This window comes from Malaclemys terrapin, chromosome 10 (genome assembly GCF_027887155.1).
Source record: "Malaclemys terrapin pileata isolate rMalTer1 chromosome 10, rMalTer1.hap1, whole genome shotgun sequence".
NCBI lineage: Eukaryota > Metazoa > Chordata > Testudines > Emydidae > Malaclemys > Malaclemys terrapin.
The window spans coordinates 36240896-36262410 of NC_071514.1; the positions used below are offsets into that span (position 1 = coordinate 36240896).

Here is a 21515-nt window from a genome sequence, read left to right on the forward strand (position 1 = left end):
AATCCTTTTGCTTTCAAAGGTAAACTGAAGGAAATCTTTTTTTGTGGACTGTTTAGCATATAAGTATACTGTATACTGGCAGATGGTCTGCACTCTAATGGACATGAGTATGTATGATCTATAAAATCCATTCAGGAACAAGGAAATTTATTCCAGGAGAAGCTATTTGAAAATAAAACCCTTTTGTCCTTTTTAAAGTTTGCCATTGTTCTTCGAATTTTGCCCTCTATTGTTACATTTAACCAACAGACTATGTGGAAAGTGTATAAATAGTGTTGGCTTTTCAAAAAAAAAAAATCTAGGAAATAGATACATTTAGTACTTTTAATAATCTTTCACCTTGCTGGGCTTTATATCATTCTCTAGTGACCAAGACCCCTATTCTGCAAACACTTAACTTATTTGCTTAATTTTATGCATGCAAGAAGTTCCACCGATATCGATGGGCCTACTCATGTGTGTAAGGGTAAACATGCCCAGGTGGTCACAGAAAAAGACTCAAAAAAGAACTACCACAAAAAAGGAATCTTAAATTGAACATAGTTCTTTAATTTAAAAAATATAAATTAAATTGATGCTTTTACAATACTCTGTTTTAGAGAAAGAGCACAAATTAGCAAAGAATCTTAAAACGTAGTCCTTAAAAAAAAAGTATGACAAAATAAGTAACAGAGAAGCCTAATCTGTACTCCCTTGGATTTTAGTTTTCAGAATATTTAGTTTTTCATCCTTTATGAACACTATGATTAATCATTTTATTTTAAAACGGGAAAGAAAAACACTCTTTCAAAAGCTTCCTTGTACAAAGAAATACTATTTAGAGCTTGGAGTTAATCCATTAACCAAGGGGATGGCCAACACAAACACTATTATCTAGTAAAATATTGAAAAAATACAAGAAAATAGTAAAAAGAAGAGCATCTCAATATAAGAATAAACTTAGAACTCAAAGAAACTAAGGGATTAACTATGGACAATATTTTATTATATACCTTTGGTATAAACTGTTTTGAAGAACCATTCCAATAAAAAATGGAAAGGTCTGTAAGAAAGAATGTTTGTCATGACTGAGAGCAAATCATAGAAATGAAACTGACAAAAAACCGCTCAGTTCTGTGAGAGACTAAGTTTAACATAGTATAGCCAGCATATAAACAACTCTTATGATCAAGGTATCTCAAAGCCTTTTACAACAGGAAAGTTGGTCATGTGATTAAGGCAAAAAGACTGACAGTCAGGATATCTGAGTCAAAGTTTTCAAACTTAGGTGGTTTCATAACTTACTTATGCCGTTATTAATTACTTGCAAAAAAAACCAACCAGGGGTACTGGTTAAATTATCATTTGATGGCGTGCATGTAAGGGATAATTACAGAACTGGATGACTGATACATTATGACGAATTGCATATTACTCTTGAAGATTTTGGTAATGTTTGAATTATTGGATATCTGATATATAAAATGAATATATAAGTCTTTAAAAATATATTGGGTGCATTATTATGCTCTTTGAAAAATCTTGTGCCCCTCTGGCAGCCAGACTCACATTGTATCCAGGCTTCAGGAGGAACTGGATCAGCTTTAAGTATTGGTGATCAGACAACCATTTGGGAAGACGAGGGTATCAGACGCCTGTTCCCCCTGTATGACACATTTTTTTGCTTTAAACAAAGTTACAATATATAGGGCTGTCTTGGCTTGATCTCCATTTTTGTTTTCCAGAATCCTTTGTGCCTCCAACTCAGAAGCACCACTGTAAACCAGTACAAGGGCCCTGGCACCAAATCCTGTAAAGCATTAAGTTTAGTGCCAGTGCACCTAGGGATTGTACTACAAAGTGTTGCAATGCTACAGTCTGGGGATTTCCAACAACGACAGAGGTTGCATAAAACAGAACGTTACCGGCTTATTCTACTTCCATTAACTTCAATGGGAGCTGAATTGGGTCCAACTTCATTGGGAGGCAAACAAACTTGGAATTGGATACAAAACAAAGCAGTGTAAATTGCATATTTATTCTTTGCCACCCTTCAGTACCTAACATTTTGTAATTACTAGGGACTTAATCTAGTTATCTTTTTTCCCCATTTTGTACAGAAAAACAAATATGTGGAAATGCTGGAGTAGATAGTCAATGAAGTCAATGGAACTATAGGGATATTTACATCAGCTGACTGTCCCCATTTTTGTTTTTAAATAGATCAAATGTATAGATACTGTAATTCAAACAGCTGTTAATGATAATTCCATGGTCACAATTAGCAGAAAAATGAAATGTTATGATCTGTTAAATATGATCAAAGCTGATAATGTAAGATAGCTGCAATAAGAACAATCGAATATTTACAAATCAAACTGCTTTACATTACTTCAGAGAACCCATTATCTGCAAACTGGTCACAGAGATTTTTAACACAAGCCACAAAACTTTGTGCGAGTGATTCTGCAAGGGGCTTTTTCTGTTTGTTGACAGCAGCCAAAGACAGTATACCTCCGCAGAAGCCCTGTGCTTATTCCTCCAAAATATACTTAAATAAAGATGAGAGTGTGCCTCTGGTTAGAGTTATGGAGACTTGAAGTTAAGAGATCTGGGTTCTATTTCTTGCTCTGCCGCAGACTTACCATATGATCTCAAGCAAGCTATTTAATCTATCTGTGCCTCAGTTTCTCTGTCTCTAAAATGAATTTATCTAATAGTGTTATTACCAGATCAGGATTACAGTATCTTTTCTGCTGGAACTTACTGGTAGCAGGAAAATTTCTTCACAGATCATGAAAAAAATTCTGCTGACTTATAACTCATGCAACCACAATGACCTTAAAAGATGTAAATCAGGATAGTCCTGGACACCAGGTCTTCCCTTTATGGCAATAACATTTAAGGAATTGTAGAGTCTGATCCAAAGCCTACTGAAGTCAATTAAAATGTTTGACTTCAATGGATTTCGATCAGGATGGATCAGGAATGTAGTTCACAGGAGTGTTGTGAGGCCTAATTATTGATTGAAAGCACTTTGAGATCCTGGAATGAAAGGTACTATGTAAATACTATGCATTAATTAACTACTATTATAATCATTCCATTATTAATATAAAGAGATGAGAGAGGAGTCGAACCCCAACAGGAGTCCTTAATGTCCTCCACTAAGGTCTGCAAGGGATGAAAAAAGTATACGCCATAAAGTTATCCGTGCTAATGTCAAATAAAACAACAAGAAAGTTCAAACATAAAGATGAGTTGGAAAGATAGAGGGAAAATTAGTTAACCCTACAATTATGTGCTAAATGCTGCAAAAGCAAGCATAGGAAAGACATTCAGCACATAAATTATTCCAAAATTAACTTTAAAAAAAAAATCTTTTTAAGTCATGTGAAGTCCTGCTGGCTGCATATAAATCACCATGATACTGAAAAAAATACATCATTCTGGGACAAAAGAGCAATCAGAAACTCTACAAGCACAATGGAAGTGGCCAAAAAGGGATCAGATAAATGGCAGATTTTAAGTATGTCATGCAGTTTTGAAAAGTTTCAATAATATTATTTTCTATCCCCTATATATAAAATAAAAACAAAACAAAAATTTTTAAAGTTCACCTTTAAGAAAAATAAGGAAGGACAAGGCACTAAAAGAGTTTTAGATAGAATTTCTTTACACTCAGAGTACCTTATATCCACTGACATGCTTTATTTGATGAGGCTCTTCCAATATAAATATACCTTTATAACAATATTCTGCTGATTTATTTATTAGGTACAGGTGTGAAAGTGGAGCTTTATACTAGACATCTGACACCCATTCATGAGCTCAAAAGTTTATTTTTTAAATCTTTTTCAATTTTAATTTACCCATCACCATCTTATGTTCTCAACCACTGCAAACAATGCTATTTTAACATGAATTTTGCAGCGCTAATATCTTCATTGACATTAGCTCACTTGGCTTTTGAGCTTGAGCAAAATTAACACTAACCAAGGTATTATCCCTGGTGCGTAACAATTGTTTTCAGAAGTCTTGAATTATTTTCACAGAGCACACTAGCCATTCTCCACATGCTAAGTATCACATGCTGGATTTGGTTACTTGCCCAGTTTTGTTAATAATTCATTCTCTAGTTTTACCTGAACTTCCCTGTCTCTGCTTGCTCTGGTATTACATGGAAGTAACAAGCCATCTGTTATCTTGAGGCCCCCATGGTCATTTGGGCCTTATTCCTTCAAAGTTACTCTATGTGGCAGAACTGCACAGCAATCTTATTGGTATAATCAATAAGATAAATTTATCCAAGTATATGCAATACTCCAAGAAGTTCTGCCTTATGAGATTTGTGCTCACTTAAACATTTCTTTGCCAGTGATTTATTACCTAAGCCAACTTGGCTTTACCCCATCATTAGTAAACTTTAAGTCCCAGGTAACCTTTATTATATTTTAAATCTATATAATATTACTGTAGGTACTATAGTGGCACTATGGAGAGCTGTGAATGCATGAATGTTGGAAGCATAAGCCCAGTAGGAATGGAAATTTCCACCCCCCCACACACAACTTCTGGTAAGCCAAAGACAGGAGTATAGGACAGAAGATAGGAAAGAAAAAGAGTAGTAAAGAAAATACAGAGAAAATGCAAGGCTGTAAGAAGCAATAAATCTTGACAGTCATAAGGAGAAGCACTGTCTCCATAAGAGTTGACTCAGGCAATGGATATAGGTAAAATTGTTAAGAGACCTAAATCATCGGCTCTAGTAAAACTAGTATTCACAACGCTTTTTTTTTTTTCTTTTTTTTTAATGACAGAAGAGAAAAGGAAAAGAAGAAGAGAAGTACAATTTCCAACAGGGATTATGTCTCCTTAATGTGCAATAAATTCTGCTTTGACAACCTAGCAGGGAACAAACTATGCCTTGATATCTGTGGTGATATTTCTCCAATTTGCTCCTAGTGCAGGTCTGTTGATGTTGTCCTACATGTAACCGGGAGCAAGATCAAGCTTGCAGGAGTAGAGCTGAGCCAAAAGTAAACCTGACAAATATCACGTTCTGTGAACAATCCACTGTTGACTAGAGCTTTAGAGATTGACAAAATATTCTATCTCAATTTATTCTGGCCTACAGAGTCAAAGCAGGAAGGGCAAGAAGGAAAGGGATAGAGGAGAGGGGAAGATGTAAGAGAGATACAGAGGGGAAGGAGGAAAATAAGATACATATACAAAACACAGATATAAAGCAAGGGAAAGTGAGTGGGCAACTGTTGCACAAGCCATGGACAGAGAAGGAGGAGAAAGAAGAGACTAAACAAGGAGACAGAGAATCAAAAGGTAACTAACATTGGGCTATTACACATCACAGAATCATATTTTTGACATTTATACTTGGATTAATCTTCTAAATTTTGAAAACATATAAAACTAAGAGTTTTGGGAAAATGTGTTTATTGACCTGTAACTGGAATTATCTGAAAATATTATCTACATAAAGTCACCTGGCAAGACAAACAGGTTGGCATTTGTGGAGGCAGTATATTCTGAGAATTCCAGTTAAAATTAAGTAACCTTCTTTTCTCCTTCAACAATGTCTTAACAGATTCCTCCATCTTGGATATGAGTAAGCAGCAGTCATCAAAAAGATCTACATAGAGAAATTTGAAGTCATGCTACCAAACCGAGCATCTGACCTACTAGGTAAAAGGGAAATGAAGAAAATGAAAGGTTTTTGGTGCCCTTTACCAAGTTTATTTTTATTTTAAGAAGTTTGCTTTTAAATTAGAAATATCCCACCATGACTTTCCCCTTTTTGATGGAGGACTTTTTGGAAAACTGGAATGGGCTGCTGCCAACCCAAGGAGTTGAAATCTGAGCTGCATTTCTCTAATAACAGGAGAAGATAGTGGGTCCAATTCTCAGTTCCCAGTCTGCCAGCACAATATAGACTTAAATACAGTGGATCCAGGTAGTAGAGGATTCCCTGTAGCAGCACTACACCACTCTCTTCTTTGTTGCTAGCACAAGGTGTACACAGCCAGGAGAAAGAGGGGTACAGCTTTCGTCTTAGTTAAGACTAGAATGCCAAAAACTGAAAGGTGACGTAATAAGAAAATGAAAGGCTATCAAGGCCGTTTGTCTACTTTTTGGAGAGAGACTACCTGATTCCTGGAATCCAGTATGTTGTATAGAGAAAAAAAATCTCTGATCACATAATGTAAAATTAGTAAAATTTGCTTGTCACTCATTTCAGAACCCGCAAAAACAAACCATTTTTTTATTAATTTGGCCTGGTGAAGGGAATCACAACTCTAGGTGTATTTAACGGTCCCTGGTTTTAGCTTGAAATTGTCTATCTGTGCAAAAAACAGAAAAGCTGGTAAAATTCTGCTTCCAAACAACTTTTTGATCCAATCAGCAGAAAAAAATTCAGTCTACTCTCTATCATATCCAGAATAGAATACAATAATCAGATCACTCTGTTCAAAAGCTGAACCTGACCCACGTCATGGTCAACTTCAGTTCTTTGCATTTTCTAAAAAGAGACTAAATTAAAGCTTGAAACTTTAGCTGCCTACTTCAAAAATATGGGCAAAGGATGGATCCTCCAAAACAGCCATTCACTTTGTCCTCTTCCCCTGCAGTTACAGCTACATACAGACGATTTATAAGGAGTCACCAGTTTCTTCAGTGTCCCAATAACACACGTCTTGATCATCTTCATCATCAGAAAAAACAATGGGGAGTCCCTTGTGGCATTTCAGAGACTAACAAATTTATTTGGGCATAAGCTTTCGTGGGCTAAAACCCACTTCATCAGATGCATGGAGTGGAACATACAGTAGGGAGGTATAAATACACAGCATATGAAAAGATGGGAGTTGCCTTACCAAGTCAGGGGTCAGGGCTAACAAGCCAATTCAATTAAGTTGGAAGTAAGCTATTCTCAACAGTTGACAAGAAGGAGTGGGAATCACTTTTGTAGTGTTCATCAACAGAGTTCACCTTAAACAGATGTCACAGGTGCTATGTCAAGGAAGGAAACTAGAGAGTTGAGACTGGTGCCAAAACCAACAGTATTAAGACAATCACTGCAGATAAATGTGTTGTCAGCTGTGCCATCTACTCATGAATTCAGTCCAGTGCATTCAGGCCTCTCATGGAACGAAGGATTCCATCCAGCGCCAGTGTCAGGTCAGTGCTGCTAAGCACCAAAATTGCTGCAAAGAACCACATCTCTATCAAAGCCATCTCTGGTACAGCAATATTTCCTATTGTTTTATCTGAGAATCTTTTGGCTTGGGTACCTGTGCACATACTATTCACAGCTGGGTTCCTGAAGATTTCAGGGATTGCAAATAGGTATTGAGGACAGCATAAATCACAAACTGGGAGATAACCTGTCACTTCTTTAAATGGGTTGAACATGGTGCTTTAAAGACAGTGATGCCATATTCTATGAAGAATCGGTGCCAAGTCCCCTGGGATAGCACACTATACTACTAAGGGAATTGAAGCCTTGACACAGGCAAGTGACAGGCATTTCAGGTCTTAGAGCATGCACCACAGAGATTGAAAGTGATTTTGCAAGCTCCACATTTCCACAGTAGTTATGCATGTCCGTAAAGGATATTCTCTCTCTACAATATGCAAACTTAGTAAAGCTTCTGGGGCATCTTCCTTCTTACATACTGGTAAGCAAGGTGAAAAAAGAGAGACAAGTGACATGGTGAAGTGTGGTGTGATGGGGTCTCCACCCCATGCAGGACTGACCAGGGTTAAGACACCCGGGTAGGCCAATTAATTGCCCAGGCTGCACCTGGAGGAGGAGCCAGGGAGCAGAGAACTAAGTGATTGCATGCAGGCCCACCTATGCAGGAACAGGTAGGACCTATAAAGCCAGGTAGAGGGCTACAGTCTGCGGCTGCTGAAAAAGGGCAGTCACTCCCTGGGAAGAGGGAGGAGTACTTGGGGGCTGCTGGGAAAGGCTGCAGGAAGGCAGACAGCAGTCACTCCCTGGAAAGGGGGAGAAGGGTTCTTGGAACTGGTACACGCAAAGAGAGAAGGGGAACCAAAATGTAGGAAGCAGTCTAGGGAAGGAGCAGTGAGGGCAGAAAGAGGAAGCCCAGAACTGCTGAGCTGGACTGGAACCAAGAGAAGAGGGTGGGCCCAAGTTCGCCTACCAGCCACCAAGAGTGTGGCATAGAACTGAGGCAGTGAATGGGAAGGCTGTCTAGGACTGCTGATGTACTGAACCCCGGAAGCAGAAACGCTGAGTGACCTATCCAGAGGGCTAAGTCACAAAGGAGATGCTGAGGGTCCTGGAGAGAGAGAAGCTGCAGACCAGAATCGGAGTGATGGTGTGCAACCTGTGGGAGGGGGTGTCGGCCTCAACAGCTAATCCTCAGAGTGACCAGGAGACGTCAGCCCAGCGGTGAGAGGTGCACCCTGTGACATGCAGTGATAGCATGCTGAGCCAAAGTTCACAGATGGAAGATTGGGTGAGGGGAGTAAACAGGGCTTGAAACCCTGAAGTGTTGAAGAGACAGGTTGTAGATGAAAAATCTTAATATGGACCAAGAATGTGAAATGCGCAAGAAAAAGCAAGAGGAAACCCAAATCCTCATCAATACACCTACAAGTTTGCCCCAGGAGGACTCAGAGGCTGTTCAGTGACTCAGCAATATCAGTGACAGAGCAGGGCCCCTTTAGATGATCCGATAAAACTAAGGCCTGGTCTACACTAGGCGTTTATGTCGAATTTAGCGCCGTTACATCGAATTAACCCTGCACCCGTCCACACTGCGATGCTATTTAGTTCGACATAGAGGTCTCTTTAATTCGACTTCTGTACTCCTCCCCGACGAGGGGAGTAGCGCCAAATTCGACATGGCCATGTCGAATTAGGCTAGGTGTGGATGGAAATCGACGCTAATAGCTCCGGGAGCTATCCCACAGTGCACCACTCTGTTGACGCTCTGGACAGCAGTGCGAGCTCGGATGGTCTGACCAGCCACACAGGAAAAGCCCCGGGAAAATTTGAATTGGAATTCCTTTTCCTGTCTGGCCAGTTTGAATCTCATTTCCTGTCTGGACATCGTGGCGAGCACAGCAGCACTGGCAACGATGCAGAGCTCTCCAGCAGTGATGGCCGTGCAGTCTGTGAATAGAAAGAGGACCCCAGCATGGACTGATCGGGAAGTCTTGGATCTCATCGCTGTGTGGGGCGATGAGTCCGTGCTTTCCGAGCTGCGATCCAAAAGAAGGAATGCAAAGATCTACGAGAAGATCTCTAAAGACATGGCAGAGAGAGGATACAGCCGGGATGCAACGCAGTGCCGCGTGAAAATCAAGGAGCTGAGACAAGGCTACCAGAAGACCAAAGAGGCAAACGGACGCTCCGGATCCCATCCCCAGACATCCCGTTTCTATGAGGCACTGCATTCCATCCTCGGTGCGGCCGCCACCACTACCCCACCAGTGACCGTGGACTCTGAGGATGGGATAGTCTCCACGGCCGGTTCCTCGGACATGTTAGGGGACGGGGAAGATGAGGAAGGAGATGAGGAGGGCGAGGCAGTCGGCAGCGCTCACAACGCTGATTTCCCCGACAGCCAGGATCTCTTCATCACCCTTACAGAGATCCCCTACGAAGCGTCCCCAGCCGTTACCCCGGACACAGAATCTGGGGAAGGATCAGCCAGTAAGTGTTGTAAACATCTAAACATTTATTTTTAACAGAACAGGAATATTAACAATTAAAAGAATGGGTTGTTCATGATTAGTGTGCCCTAGGTGCTTAACGGTTTAGTCATGGGCAGTGCAAGTTTTGAAAAAAAATCTAGCAATGTCCGGTTTTCAGTGATTGTCCTGCACAAGCCGCTCTACTGTTTATTCCCTGCTACTGCAGCTACAGTAAAATGCGGTCTATATGTCCGGGGATAGAGCAGTAATCCTCCTGGGACATCTCGATGAAGCTCTCCTGGAGGTAATGTGAAAGCCGTTGCATGAGGTTCCTGGGGAGAGCGGCCTTATTGGGTCCTCCGAAGTACGACACGTTGCCGCGCCACGAGACTATCAAGTACTCGGGAATCATTGCTCTGCACAGTAGGGCGGCATACGGCCCTGGTCTTTGGAGGCTTTCCCGGAGCATTCTCTCTCTGTCGCTCTCAGAGATCCTCATCAGGGTGATGTCGCCCATGGTGACCTGCTTTGAATTAGGTAGGGGAATGTTAGTGTTGGGACTGCTTTCCCGTTCCTTTACAGAACTGTAACCGCTGGTTTGTAGCCACGCGGTGGAGGCGGGAGAGGGGCAGCCGAAAGGGATCGTTCCCGGGGACAGCCGCGAGGGGGTGGGACAGGGGCAGAGTTCCCGCTTGCCGGATTGCTGGCTGCAGGAACTGACATAGCTTTAAATGTGAAATGAGGCCAGTGGTAATATAAAAGTTTTAAACTGCCACAAGTGTACGGCTTACCATGTCTGCCTGCAACAGAAATTCCGTTGTGCTGCCCCGCTTCTCAAATGTGCTGTGCAAGACCCCAGGCACTGAATGCGAAGGCCGAGAATTCGACCTTGTGCTGAGTGCGCATGTGATAGGTGCTGTGCATGGTCTTGTTCACAGAGAAAGACTATGTTCTTTGTTCACAACTACATTTATCTTTCTGAGGAATTCACTCCCTTTTCCCCATTTCCACAGCCCCATCTGCGACTGTCTCACAACCTAGCCTGGAATCACACTCCCAGAGGCTAGCGCGGATTAGGCGTAGGAAGAAGAGGACACGGGAGGACATGTTCTCTGAGCTTATGGCCTGTTCCCAAGCCCAGGCAGCACAGCAGACCCAGTGGCGGGAGAACTTGACCCGAATGCACCAAGCCAACATGGATCGGGAGGAGAGGTGGCGGCAGGAAGACCAGCAGGCAACTCAAACGCTGCTTGGACTACTGAGGGAGCAAACGGACACGCTCCGGCGCCTTGTGGATGTTCTGCAGGAATGGAGGCAGGAGGACAGAGCCCCGCTGCAGTCCATCTCTAACCGCCGTCCCCTGCCACCAAGTCCCACACCCACCTCACCCAAAGTGCAAAGAAGGAGAGGCGGCAGAGTCCCTGCTAAGTCTCACTCCACCCCTGCAGAGAGCTCTAGTAGCAGAAGGCTCTCATTTCCCAAAATTTGAAAAGTTCTTTCCTTCCCGCCTGACACAAGCCCCCGTCCAAGTTTCACCTCCCAATGCCATGTGTAGTTGATAATAAAAAGTACGTTTCTGTTAACTACTGTTTCAATCATGTTCTTTTGGAGGAAGAGGGGAAAGGGGGTTGGTAATTGGACAGGACAGTTACCTTTGGCAGGGTACATAGTCGGGGGCAGGCACAGCAGCAGGGCACATACACAGTGCAGTGATGCAGTGACTAGTTACCCTGGTTAGTCTGGGAGGTTGTTTTCATGTTATGTTGGGGGGGGTAGGTTGAACTGTGACTTTGTGGCGGGGGAGGGCAGTTACAGATCTTAAGCGCCGGTCCTTAGGCAGGATCACAGAGCCACACAGCAGGGGATCTGTAACCGTCCTCCCCCTGCCACAAAGTCACATAGACCCCCCATACACACAGTCCCGATCAGGAGGGGTGACAGGCTCCATTGAAACAACCATCGCACCGCAGCGGAGCCTGTCAATCCTTCAGTTTAGAAGCTGCATTCGCGTCACTACACTACACCCGCTCCGCACCACAGTCTGCGTCCCAGTTTTAAAAAATTCCCGCGAAAACAGTATTAAAGAAAATGGTGTGCTTTAACAAAGTATAACTATTTTTATTTCGAAACGTGTGTTGGAAGGGGGGTGAAGGGGGTATGTAACTGGATAGGATAGTCAACATTAACTGGGTAAAGAAACGGGGGCAGGTTTAGCTTCTCAGTACACAAACTTTAAAGTCACAGGTTACCCTGCTCACTCAGGAACTTTGCTTTCAAAGCCTCCCGGATGCACAGCACTTCCCGCTGGTCTCTTCTAATCGCCCGGCTGTCTGGCTGTGAGTAATCAGCAGCCAGGCTATTTTCCTCAACCTCCCACCCCGCCATAAAGGTCTCCCCCTTGCTCTCACAGAGATTGTGGAGCACACAGCAAGCTGCTATAACAATGGGGATATTGGTTTCGCTGAGATTACAGCGAGTCAGTAAGCTTCTCCATCTCCCCTTGAGACGGCCAAAAGCACACTCCACCACCATTCTGCACTTGCTCAGCCGGTAGTTGAAGAGTTCTTTTTCAGTGTCCAGGGCGCCAGTATAGGGCTTCATGAGCCAGGGCATTAGCGGGTAGGCTGGGTCCCCGAGGATGACTATAGGCATCTCCACATCCCCAACAGTTATTTTGTGGTCCGGTAAGTAAATACCTTGTTGCAGCCGTCTAAACAGACCAGAGTTCCTGAAAACACGAGCGTCATGAACCTTGCCCGGCCATCCCACGTAGATGTTGGTAAAACGTCCCCTGTGGTCCACCAGTGCTTGCAGCACCATGGAAAAGTATCCCTTTCGGTTAATGTACTGGGTGGCCTGGTGCTCCGGTGCCAGGATAGGGATGTGAGTTCCATCTATGGCCCCACCGCAGTTTGGGAATCCCATCGCTGCGAAGCCATCTATGATCGCCTCCACGTTTCCCAGGGTCACTACCTTTGGCAGCAGTACATCAACGATTGCCTTCGCTACTTGCATCACAACAACCCCCACGGTAGATTTACCCACCCCAAACTGGTTCGCGACTGACCGGTAGCTGTCTGGCGTTGCAAGCTTCCAGAGGGCTATGGCCACTCGCTTCTGTACACTCAGTGCAGCTCGCAAGCAGGTGTCACTGCGCTTCAGGGCAGGGGACAGCAACTCACAAAGTTCAAGGAAAGTTCCCTTCCGCATGTGAAAGTTTCGCAGCCACTGGGATTCATCCCAGACCTGCAGCACTATGCGGTCCCACCACTCAGTGCTTGTTATTCGTGCCCAGAATCGCCGTTCCACGGCATCAACATGACCCATTGCCACCGTGATGTCCTCGGCGCTGGGTCCCCTGCTTTCTGAGAGGTCTGTGCTACTCTCAGACTTCAGGACATCACCGCGGTGCCGTAGCCTCCTCGCCTGACTTTTCTGCATCTGCCTCAGGGAAACCTTTATGATAAGCTGCGAGGCGTTGAGAGCGGCCACAACTGCAGCGATGGTCGCAGCGTGCTCCATGCTCGCAGTGCTGTGGCGTCCGCGCTGTCAATGACTGGAAAAGTGCGCGAACTGATTTCCCGCCGGCGCTTTCAGGGAGGGAGGGCGGGAGTGATGGACGGATGACGACAGTTACCCAAAAGCACCCTCGACTCATTTTGTTACCCAGAAGGCATTGCCGGCTACACCCAGAATTCCAATGGGCAGAGGGGACTGCGGGAACTGTGGGATAGCTGACCACAGTGCACCGCTTCGAATGTCGACGCTTTCACCGTTAGTGTGGACGCACAAAGTCGAATTACTGTCCTTAGTGTGGACACACACGTTCGACTTTGCAATATCGATTCCAAAAATTCGATGCAAGTAACATCGAACTACTCTCGTAGTGTAGACAAGGCTTAAGATGCATGGTACAAATCCTCTCAAGTATTTCAACAATGAGTATACTCACTACAATACTGAGTAATTGTACTGAGTACATCTGTTCTCAGTATGAGCTGGTGCACCAATAAAAGAATCAAAATGTAGGTAGTGTAACAAGAAGTAACCATTCCCTGGTACTTTGTGCTTAAGTCTTAAGTACAAAGTGTTTTCTGTACAAGCATGGTACCCATATGCCACTCATGCCACTGCTATAGGAAGAGTCTGCAGCCCCTCTTGAGCTTCTTTTTAAGATCGTGGCTCTCTCTGAAAAAGATAACCCCACCTCTTTTCTTGTTCCTAGGAAGTAAGAATTCCTTCCATCTCCTGGGATGTTCAGCCAACATCTGTTCTGCAAAATTATTAGCCAAATCCGAATCAGTTGCATTTGTTTTAGGAACTATAAAGAAGCTTATTCAAACTTAAACACAACATTTAAACATATTCTCATTTAGTTGCAGGCTACAAGAAGCAATTCAAATGATAGCAGTAAATCCTTTCTTTCTATTAGCAACCTTTTATTTAATATGTGTTTCTTTGAGGGATCAGCCTGTCACTTTTATCAGGACAACATAAATATCCTTTTGCATGGCTTGTCTTTCATCTCTCCTTTCCCTTTCAAACACAGTGTCCTTTGCTTATGCTTCCTTCAGGTGATGTGCTGAGGAATGAAAAGTGCTCTTTAACAAGTTCCTTCGACCTAGCTTCTACTATACAATTACTGTGGTATTTTTTAATAGATGTAAGACAGGTGCTTCAACGACCCAGAAATTGGAAGTTACAGAAGCAAACAATCACATCCGGAAAGGATGCACCCAAGAGTGGAAATCCACTGAGATGGGGAGGTATGACAGACGTGTTTTCTTTTTGCAGAGATAATGAAAAGTAAATTAGATCTTTACTAAAACTGAAATAATTGTAATCAAAGATGCTGTCAGTAGCAGGTAGATGTGAAGCAGTGGTGGTACACTTCAAGCACAAGAAGTAGCTGCTTTCCAAAAAACATTCCATTTTTAGTTACAAAAATGTAACAATTGAAAACAAAAAAAATATACAATTCTCACAAACAGACCACGCTCTAGCTTTGAAAATCATGGTATTTCCTCCAGAAGTGGGCTCTCAGAAAGGTGGGAATTTATAGCCCCTTTTCCTATTCCTTAGATAGGAATTCCTATCTTATTGTCTCCTCACCACCAAACTCCCCACTCTATTATTTGTAATGCGGTAATGTCTAGAGACAACAATCATGCAGAACCCATAATGTCTGGCATGATATAAACCCAGTCCCTAACCAAAGAGCTTACAATCTAAATAGATTCATCATCTTACAGGAACTTTTTCCAGTATGCAACTCAAAAGCTGGCATATACTAGACCAAGCAGCAACAGACTGCACTTCTCTCCCTTCCAGCATGTAAATATTCTTATGCTGAGTGTAGTTTTCCTTTATTTTGTTCCTCAGGAGATGGCACCTCATGACAGTAAAGAATTTGTAACTGTTTTAAAACAGACACATTTCATTTAAAGCTTGTAGTTTGAGATGATATCCTTCAAAGTTTCCATTTTTCACAGCAGTCTCAAAGTAATGCAGCAACATGGGTCAGAATGCTCAGTCTCCTGGGTATAAAGTAAGACTTCTTAAACTACTGTATGAGGTATAGTTCATATATGTCAAAAAAGAGCTGGTGATATCTGCTGCTCCTCATTTCTCCTGTATATTAATTATTTTATTTTTATATGAAAATCACATACATCACCGAAATAAATCATATACGACACTGGAGTCCTGTCATGTTGTTGCTGCAATTTCTCAGTTTTCCATTTTATACATATGTTGTCAAGAATACATTAAAATGCTAGACCAAAAACAAAACAAAAAAAAACTGTTGAGGAGTAGAAGTGACACTAGAGACAAGAGGTAATTTTAAAATGATGCTCAGGGAGATAGACCAGTAAAATAGCAGGACCGAATGAATGAATGTGAGACAAGAAATGAGTAAGCTTTCGACTGTTCTTTTCTGCCCATATGAAACTGCTGTTACAAAACTGAATTAATTTAAATTGTAAGATATTTTGAGGCTGGAAACATGTTTGACCTTTGTAAAACACCAAGAAAATTTACAGCTCTATATATGGTGCATAATTTTTACTACCAATACTTTTAATGTGTAAATACATGAAGTGCATGTCTTTCTTTTCTAGTAGTTTTTCTTTAAGATACTAAATATATTAGAAATGGGATTCTAAATTCATTTTTTGGGGAGGATATCTACTTTCTCTATCTCAATACTGTGTTTGCATAGAGAAAACTGGGTCAATAAATTAAAAGATAAATGGGGAAAACAATCTTTGGAGAAAACTCCAAGGCCCCAATATATGCGGTGAGAGAGAGAGAGAGAGAGAGAGAGAGAGAGAGAGAGAGAGAGATTCATAAAGCAAAAGGCAAAGTTTTGTTTGTTTGTTTTTTTACTATTTCCAGTGAAACGATCTTCTCTAGAGCAAAAGGCTGTGAATTAAAAGCTTCTCCAAGGACACTCTTTAAACAAAGGGAAAGGAACTACAATCTAGTGTGGCAACCCTTCAGAGAAAGAACAAGCCATCCATTATCACTTCTTTAGCACAGGTCTAGTGCATTAGTCTCTGTGGACACACATCTTCAAGCTCTTTTGGAAAATATCAAAGGTTATTCTTGTGGGGCCGTTTGTACATTTCTGAACCTGAGAATCAAAACACTTTTTGCTTTTTAGTTGTGATCCCTGATGTCCATGATGAAGTTTAGAAAACAAACCTCTGAAGGAGTTTTAAAGAAAGATAAATAGTAGTTTCATTAAACCAAAAGTTTAGTCACATTTTTTTTTCCCTAAATGAGGTGTCAGGTAGGTTACTAGTCAATGAAAAGTTATCAGCACTTGAAAAAACAAATTTGCTAAGGGAAATCTTCCTCAACTTGAAAAGCAGCATTGAAAAAGCAATGTTGGAAGAACCTACATTTTGATCATTAATTTAATTTTACGTAAAGCTAAATTGGTGTACTGTAACAACAAAAGTTGTGATTTTGATTGATTTATTTTTGTTATGAAATAAGTCATCTCACATTGAACTAACTTTTCAATAGCTGGACCATAATAATAATTTTAGATAACAGCTCACTGAAAGACACTTGCCATTTCTCCGTGATGACTTCTGCACTGGTGCTGGCATGCAGGTTTGTGTAGTTGCTAGCTGTGGAGTGGCAGCTTTAGCTCCATGGTTAGCTTTCACCTTATCAGCCCAACTTACACCTGAAGGAGCCAGACGAGTGGTAGCAATTGTCACAGATGGATTCCTAAGTGAAAAAATAATTCATAGATATAACACTTTCTGATCAAATAATGGAATGGTTTATCGGAGAATTTCTTACATGTTCATTTATTTTGTGTCTTGGCTTTTGGTGGCTTAGATTAAAGGAACAGGAGTACTTGTGGCACCTTAGAGACTAACAAATTTATTAGAGCATAAGCTTTCGTGGACTACAGCCCACTTCTTCGGATGCATATAGAGTGGAATAAATATTGAGGAGATATATATACACATATACAGAGAGCATAAACAGGTGGGAGTTGTCTTACCAACTCTGAGAGGCCAATTAAGTAAGAGAAAAAAAACTTTTGAAGTGATAATCAAGATAGCCCAGTACAGACAGTTTGATAAGAAGTGTGAGAATACTTACAAGGGGAGATAGATTCAATGTTTGTAATGGCTCAGCCATTCCCAGTCCTTATTCAATCCTGAGTTGATTGTGTCTAGTTTGCATATCAATTCCAGCTCAGCAGTCTCTCGTTGGAGTCTGTTTTTGAAGTTTTTCTCTTGTAAAATAGCCACCCGCAGGTCTGTCATAGAATGACCAGACAGGTTAAAGTGTTCTCCCACTGGTTTTTGAGTATTATGATTCCTGATGTCAGATTTGTGTCCATTAATTCTTTTGCGGAGAGACTGTCCGGTTTGGCCAATGTACATGGCAGAGGGGCATTGCTGGCACATGATGGCATATATCACATTGGTAGATGTGCAGGTGAACGAGCCCCTGATGGTATGGCTGATGTGATTAGGTCCTATGATGATGTCACTTGAATAGATATGTGGACAGAGTTGGCATCGGGCTTTGTTACAAGGATAGGTTCCTGGGTCAGTGGTTTTGTTCAGTGATGTGTGGTTGCTGGTGAGTATTTGCTTTAGGTTGGGGGGTTGTCTGTAAGCGAGGACAGGTCTGTCTCCCAAGATCTGTGAGAGTAAAGGATCATCTTTCAGGATAGGTTGTAGATCTCTGATGATGCGCTGGAGAGGTTTTAGTTGGGGGCTGAAGGTGACAGCTAGTGGTGTTCTGTTATTTTCTTTGTTGGGCCTGTCTTGTAGGAGGTGACTTCTGGGTACTCGTCTGGCTCTGTCAATCTGTTTTTTCACTTCAGCAAGTGGGTACTGTAGTTTTAAGAATGCTTGATAGAGATTTTGTAGGTGCTTGTCTCTATCTGAGGGATTGGAGCAAATGTGAGTATATCTTAGAGCTTGGCTGTAGACAATGGATCGTGTGGTGTGTCCTGGATGGAAGCTGGAGGCATGTAGGTAAGTGAAGCGGTCAGTAGGTTTCCGGTATAGGGTGGTATTTATGTGACCATCGCTTATTAGCACAGTAGTGTCCAGGAAATGGACCGCTTGTGTGGATTGATCTAGGCTGAGGTTGATGGTGGGATGGAAATTATTGAAATCATGGTGAAATTCCTCAAGGGCTTCTTTTCCATGGGTCCAGATGATGAAGATGTCATCAATGTAGCGCAAGTAGAGTAGGGGCGTTAGGGAACGAGAGCTAAGGAAGCGTTGTTCTAAGTCAGCCATAAAAATGTTGGCATATTGTGGGGCCATGCGGGTACCCATAGCAGTGCCGCTGACTTGAAGGTATATATTGTCCCCAAATGGACAAAAAGGACTGGGAATGGCTGAGCCATTACAAACATTGAGTCTGTCTCCCCTTGTAAGTATTCTCACACTTCTTATCAAATTGTCTGTACTGGGCTATCTTGATTATCACTTCAAAAGTTTTTTTTCTCTTACTTAATTGGCCTCTCAGAGTTGGTAAGACAACTCCCACCTGTTTATGCTCTCTGTATATGTGTATATATATCTCCTCAATATTTATTCCACTCTATATGCATCCGAAGAAGTGGGCTGTAGTCCACGAAATCTTATGCTCTAATAAATTTGTTAGTCTCTAAGGTGCCACAAGTACTCCTGTTCTTTTTGCGGATACAGACTAACACGGCTGCTACTCTGAAACTTAGATTAAAGGGTGGCTCTAAAAAAATGGCACCTCTTGACAACCAATAGAAAGCTCTTATTCTTGCCCCCATCTCTCTTTCTATACTTACACAATTTCCTGAGCAGAAAATCTTCTTGAGTCTAAATGTTAAGGGATGCTTTCCTGAATTGAGGCCTACATTGGCCAGCACTTAAGTACATGCAGTAAGCAGGGCCAGCTCTGGCTTTTTGGCCGCCCCAAGCAAAACAAAACAAACAAACAAAAAAAACAAACACACACCTGCGGCACGGCCGGAGCGCGGGTGCAGGGGGCCCGGCTGGGGGGGGGTGGAGGGGGGAGGCGGCGGGAGAGAGAGATAAGGGGGCTGCCAGGGCTACAGCAGGGGCGCTGCCACGCAGCCCCTCCCGCTGCGCCGCCTTCTGCCGCGAGGGCTCCGCTCCGGTCGGCGGGGAGGGAAGGAAGAGGACTGCCCTGCAGGGCGCTCTGGTTCTCTGCACCGCTGCCCCCTACAGGGCAGTCGGAGCAGAACAAAAAAAAAAAGTGGCCGTGCCACCCTAGGATTGGGTAGAATGCCGCCCCATAGAATCTGCTGCCCCAAGCACCAGCTTGCTCAGCTGGTGCCTGGAGCCGGCCCTAGAAGTGAGCCCCAATGGGCTGGAGTTAAAGCATGTCCTGTATAGGAATGGACTTACTGAATGTGCTTAAGTGCTTTCCAATATTTGGGCTTTAGTGAAGATAATGCTCCCCTGAAATAGAGTTAAATAATTTAAATGTAATTTTTGTGTGCTTGCTCCACATACTGGCACTTAATTGAATAAGAGGTTTAGTATTTTTATAATAAGTATTTTCTGTCTTTCAGACTAATATAAATTTTGCTGCTCATCAAAATCAATTTCATTTTACATTAATTGTTAGTGATCAACATTAACTTCCTGCACACTCAGCTTGCCATACACAGGTGCATACACTGGCTATTTTAAAATGTCAATTACATATATTTTGACCTTTGTTTTGTAGAAGGAAATGGCTGCTAATCTTATTAAACAGTTAACATGAAATAGATTGATTAGTTTTTATCATCAGGTCATTGAAATGCTGAGGAATAAAATGTCTGATTAAATATAAGCAAAAAAATTAGGTCTTCTAGCAATAGTTTTTTGCTTTGTTTTGTTTATACAATGTGTTGGGTATTTTTCTCTCTCATGTTTACATACATCAATATTTGGGTTCAAATATGGCTTAGCAAATAGCACCCAAAACAATACATTAGCTGCAAAAGGAAAATTATGTACGACTTAACCCTGAACCCTTTTAATAAATGAGTTAGCTTTCCTTTAGTGTCTTTATTATTTGTTTTCATACCCAAAATTTAAACTTCTTCGAGCATTTGATGTTACGCTGATTCTATCTGTTGATGGACTTGGTATTACATGGCGACCTGGAGACATCTTCTTTACTTCCCAGGCCAATGAAGTAGGTCTAAAAATTCAGGAGAGAATAAATCCTAAGTAGTCATTACAACATTTTTCAATGAATATTCCTATTTCAACTTGAAGTAAAACAAAATCATGTTTTGGATGTTGGTGATGTAGCAACAGTGAGAAATTTTATCTGAACTAGCCTAGTGTAGGCACAGCCAGTGGTTGTAATATAGAATATGTCAACTACTGATTAATTCAAAAATGGACCAAGTGAGGAATCAATAGGGCAAGGGAAAGCATGGGCTTGATCTGAATGCAATACTTTAAACCACTTTTAAAATAATTGTTTGCCTGTCACTAAAGGGAGGCAATGTTGCCTAGTGGATAGAGCACAGAATTGGAATTCGTGAGACCTGAATTCTATTGCCAACTCTACCACTGGCCTGCTGGATGACCTTTGGAGAGTTACTTCACCTTTCTGTGCCTCAGTTTCCCCATCTGTAAAATGGGGGTAGTGATGCTTACCTCCTTTGCAAAGCACTTTGAGATCTACTGATGAAAACTGCTATGTTAGAGCGAGGTATTATTATTGTTGATGTTATTGGAGCCTAAATTCTAAGCTTTTTCTTCTCAGATAATTACTTAAGAGAATTTGCAAGGTGGGGACACCTACACAGATGCTGCTGAGAAGAACAGGGTATTATGAAATTGTTTATAGAAAGCATGATTTAGCTTTCCTTGGGAAAACAGGAACCCGAATAAACAGTTAGGCTGATCTTTTTTTGTAGATAGAAGGTAAAATTTTCAGTCACACAAATGACCTAGGAGTCCAAGGGTATGTCTACACTGCAATAGGAGATGTGATAGCAGTACAGACTGGCATACCCACTCTAACTTTAATCTAGCTAGCATGGCTAAAAACAGTAATAAAGACATGGCAGCATAGGCTTCTGTGTGGGCCGAACAAGCATACCCAGGGAACCCCCCCGGAGCACTGCTTTACTATGGTAATGTCCAAATTCGTGTTATATCGGGTCACGTTATATCGAGGTAGCGGTGTACATTTTTTTTAAATACCATGATTTCATATGGCTTTGTTCATGATTTTTTAATGATTGGAGCTGGCAATATTGCTTAAGTGGGACTTAAGTGGCTCATAGGCCCTTGTGCTGGACCTCTGCACTAGGGTGAATTTCACCCTGAGAGACTATTAGGAAA

The 21515-nt window shown here is 42.0% G+C and overlaps 2 protein-coding genes across 6 annotated transcripts in view; one reads left to right on the forward strand and one right to left on the reverse strand.

The window, feature by feature from the left end:
- Positions 1 to 21515, reverse strand: part of SCAPER (S-phase cyclin A associated protein in the ER) — a 379512-nt gene that overhangs the window by 281330 nt on the left and 76667 nt on the right. For all 5 annotated transcript variants that reach the window (XM_054041167.1, XM_054041165.1, XM_054041164.1 and 2 more), the window contains 2 exons: positions 20239 to 20355; positions 16751 to 16911 (listed from right to left, as the gene is read on the reverse strand). In XM_054041167.1, the coding sequence (XP_053897142.1) occupies positions 16751 to 16911; positions 20239 to 20355 (278 nt within the window). The remainder of the gene's footprint in view (positions 1 to 16750; positions 16912 to 20238; positions 20356 to 21515) is intronic.
- On the forward strand, positions 8314 to 11278 carry LOC128843975 (uncharacterized). The gene is made up of 2 exons (XM_054041169.1): positions 8314 to 9685; positions 10680 to 11278. Exons 1-2 carry the CDS (start codon positions 9109 to 9111, stop codon positions 11153 to 11155), a joined length of 1053 nt encoding a protein of 350 aa, XP_053897144.1. The 5' UTR covers positions 8314 to 9108; the 3' UTR covers positions 11156 to 11278.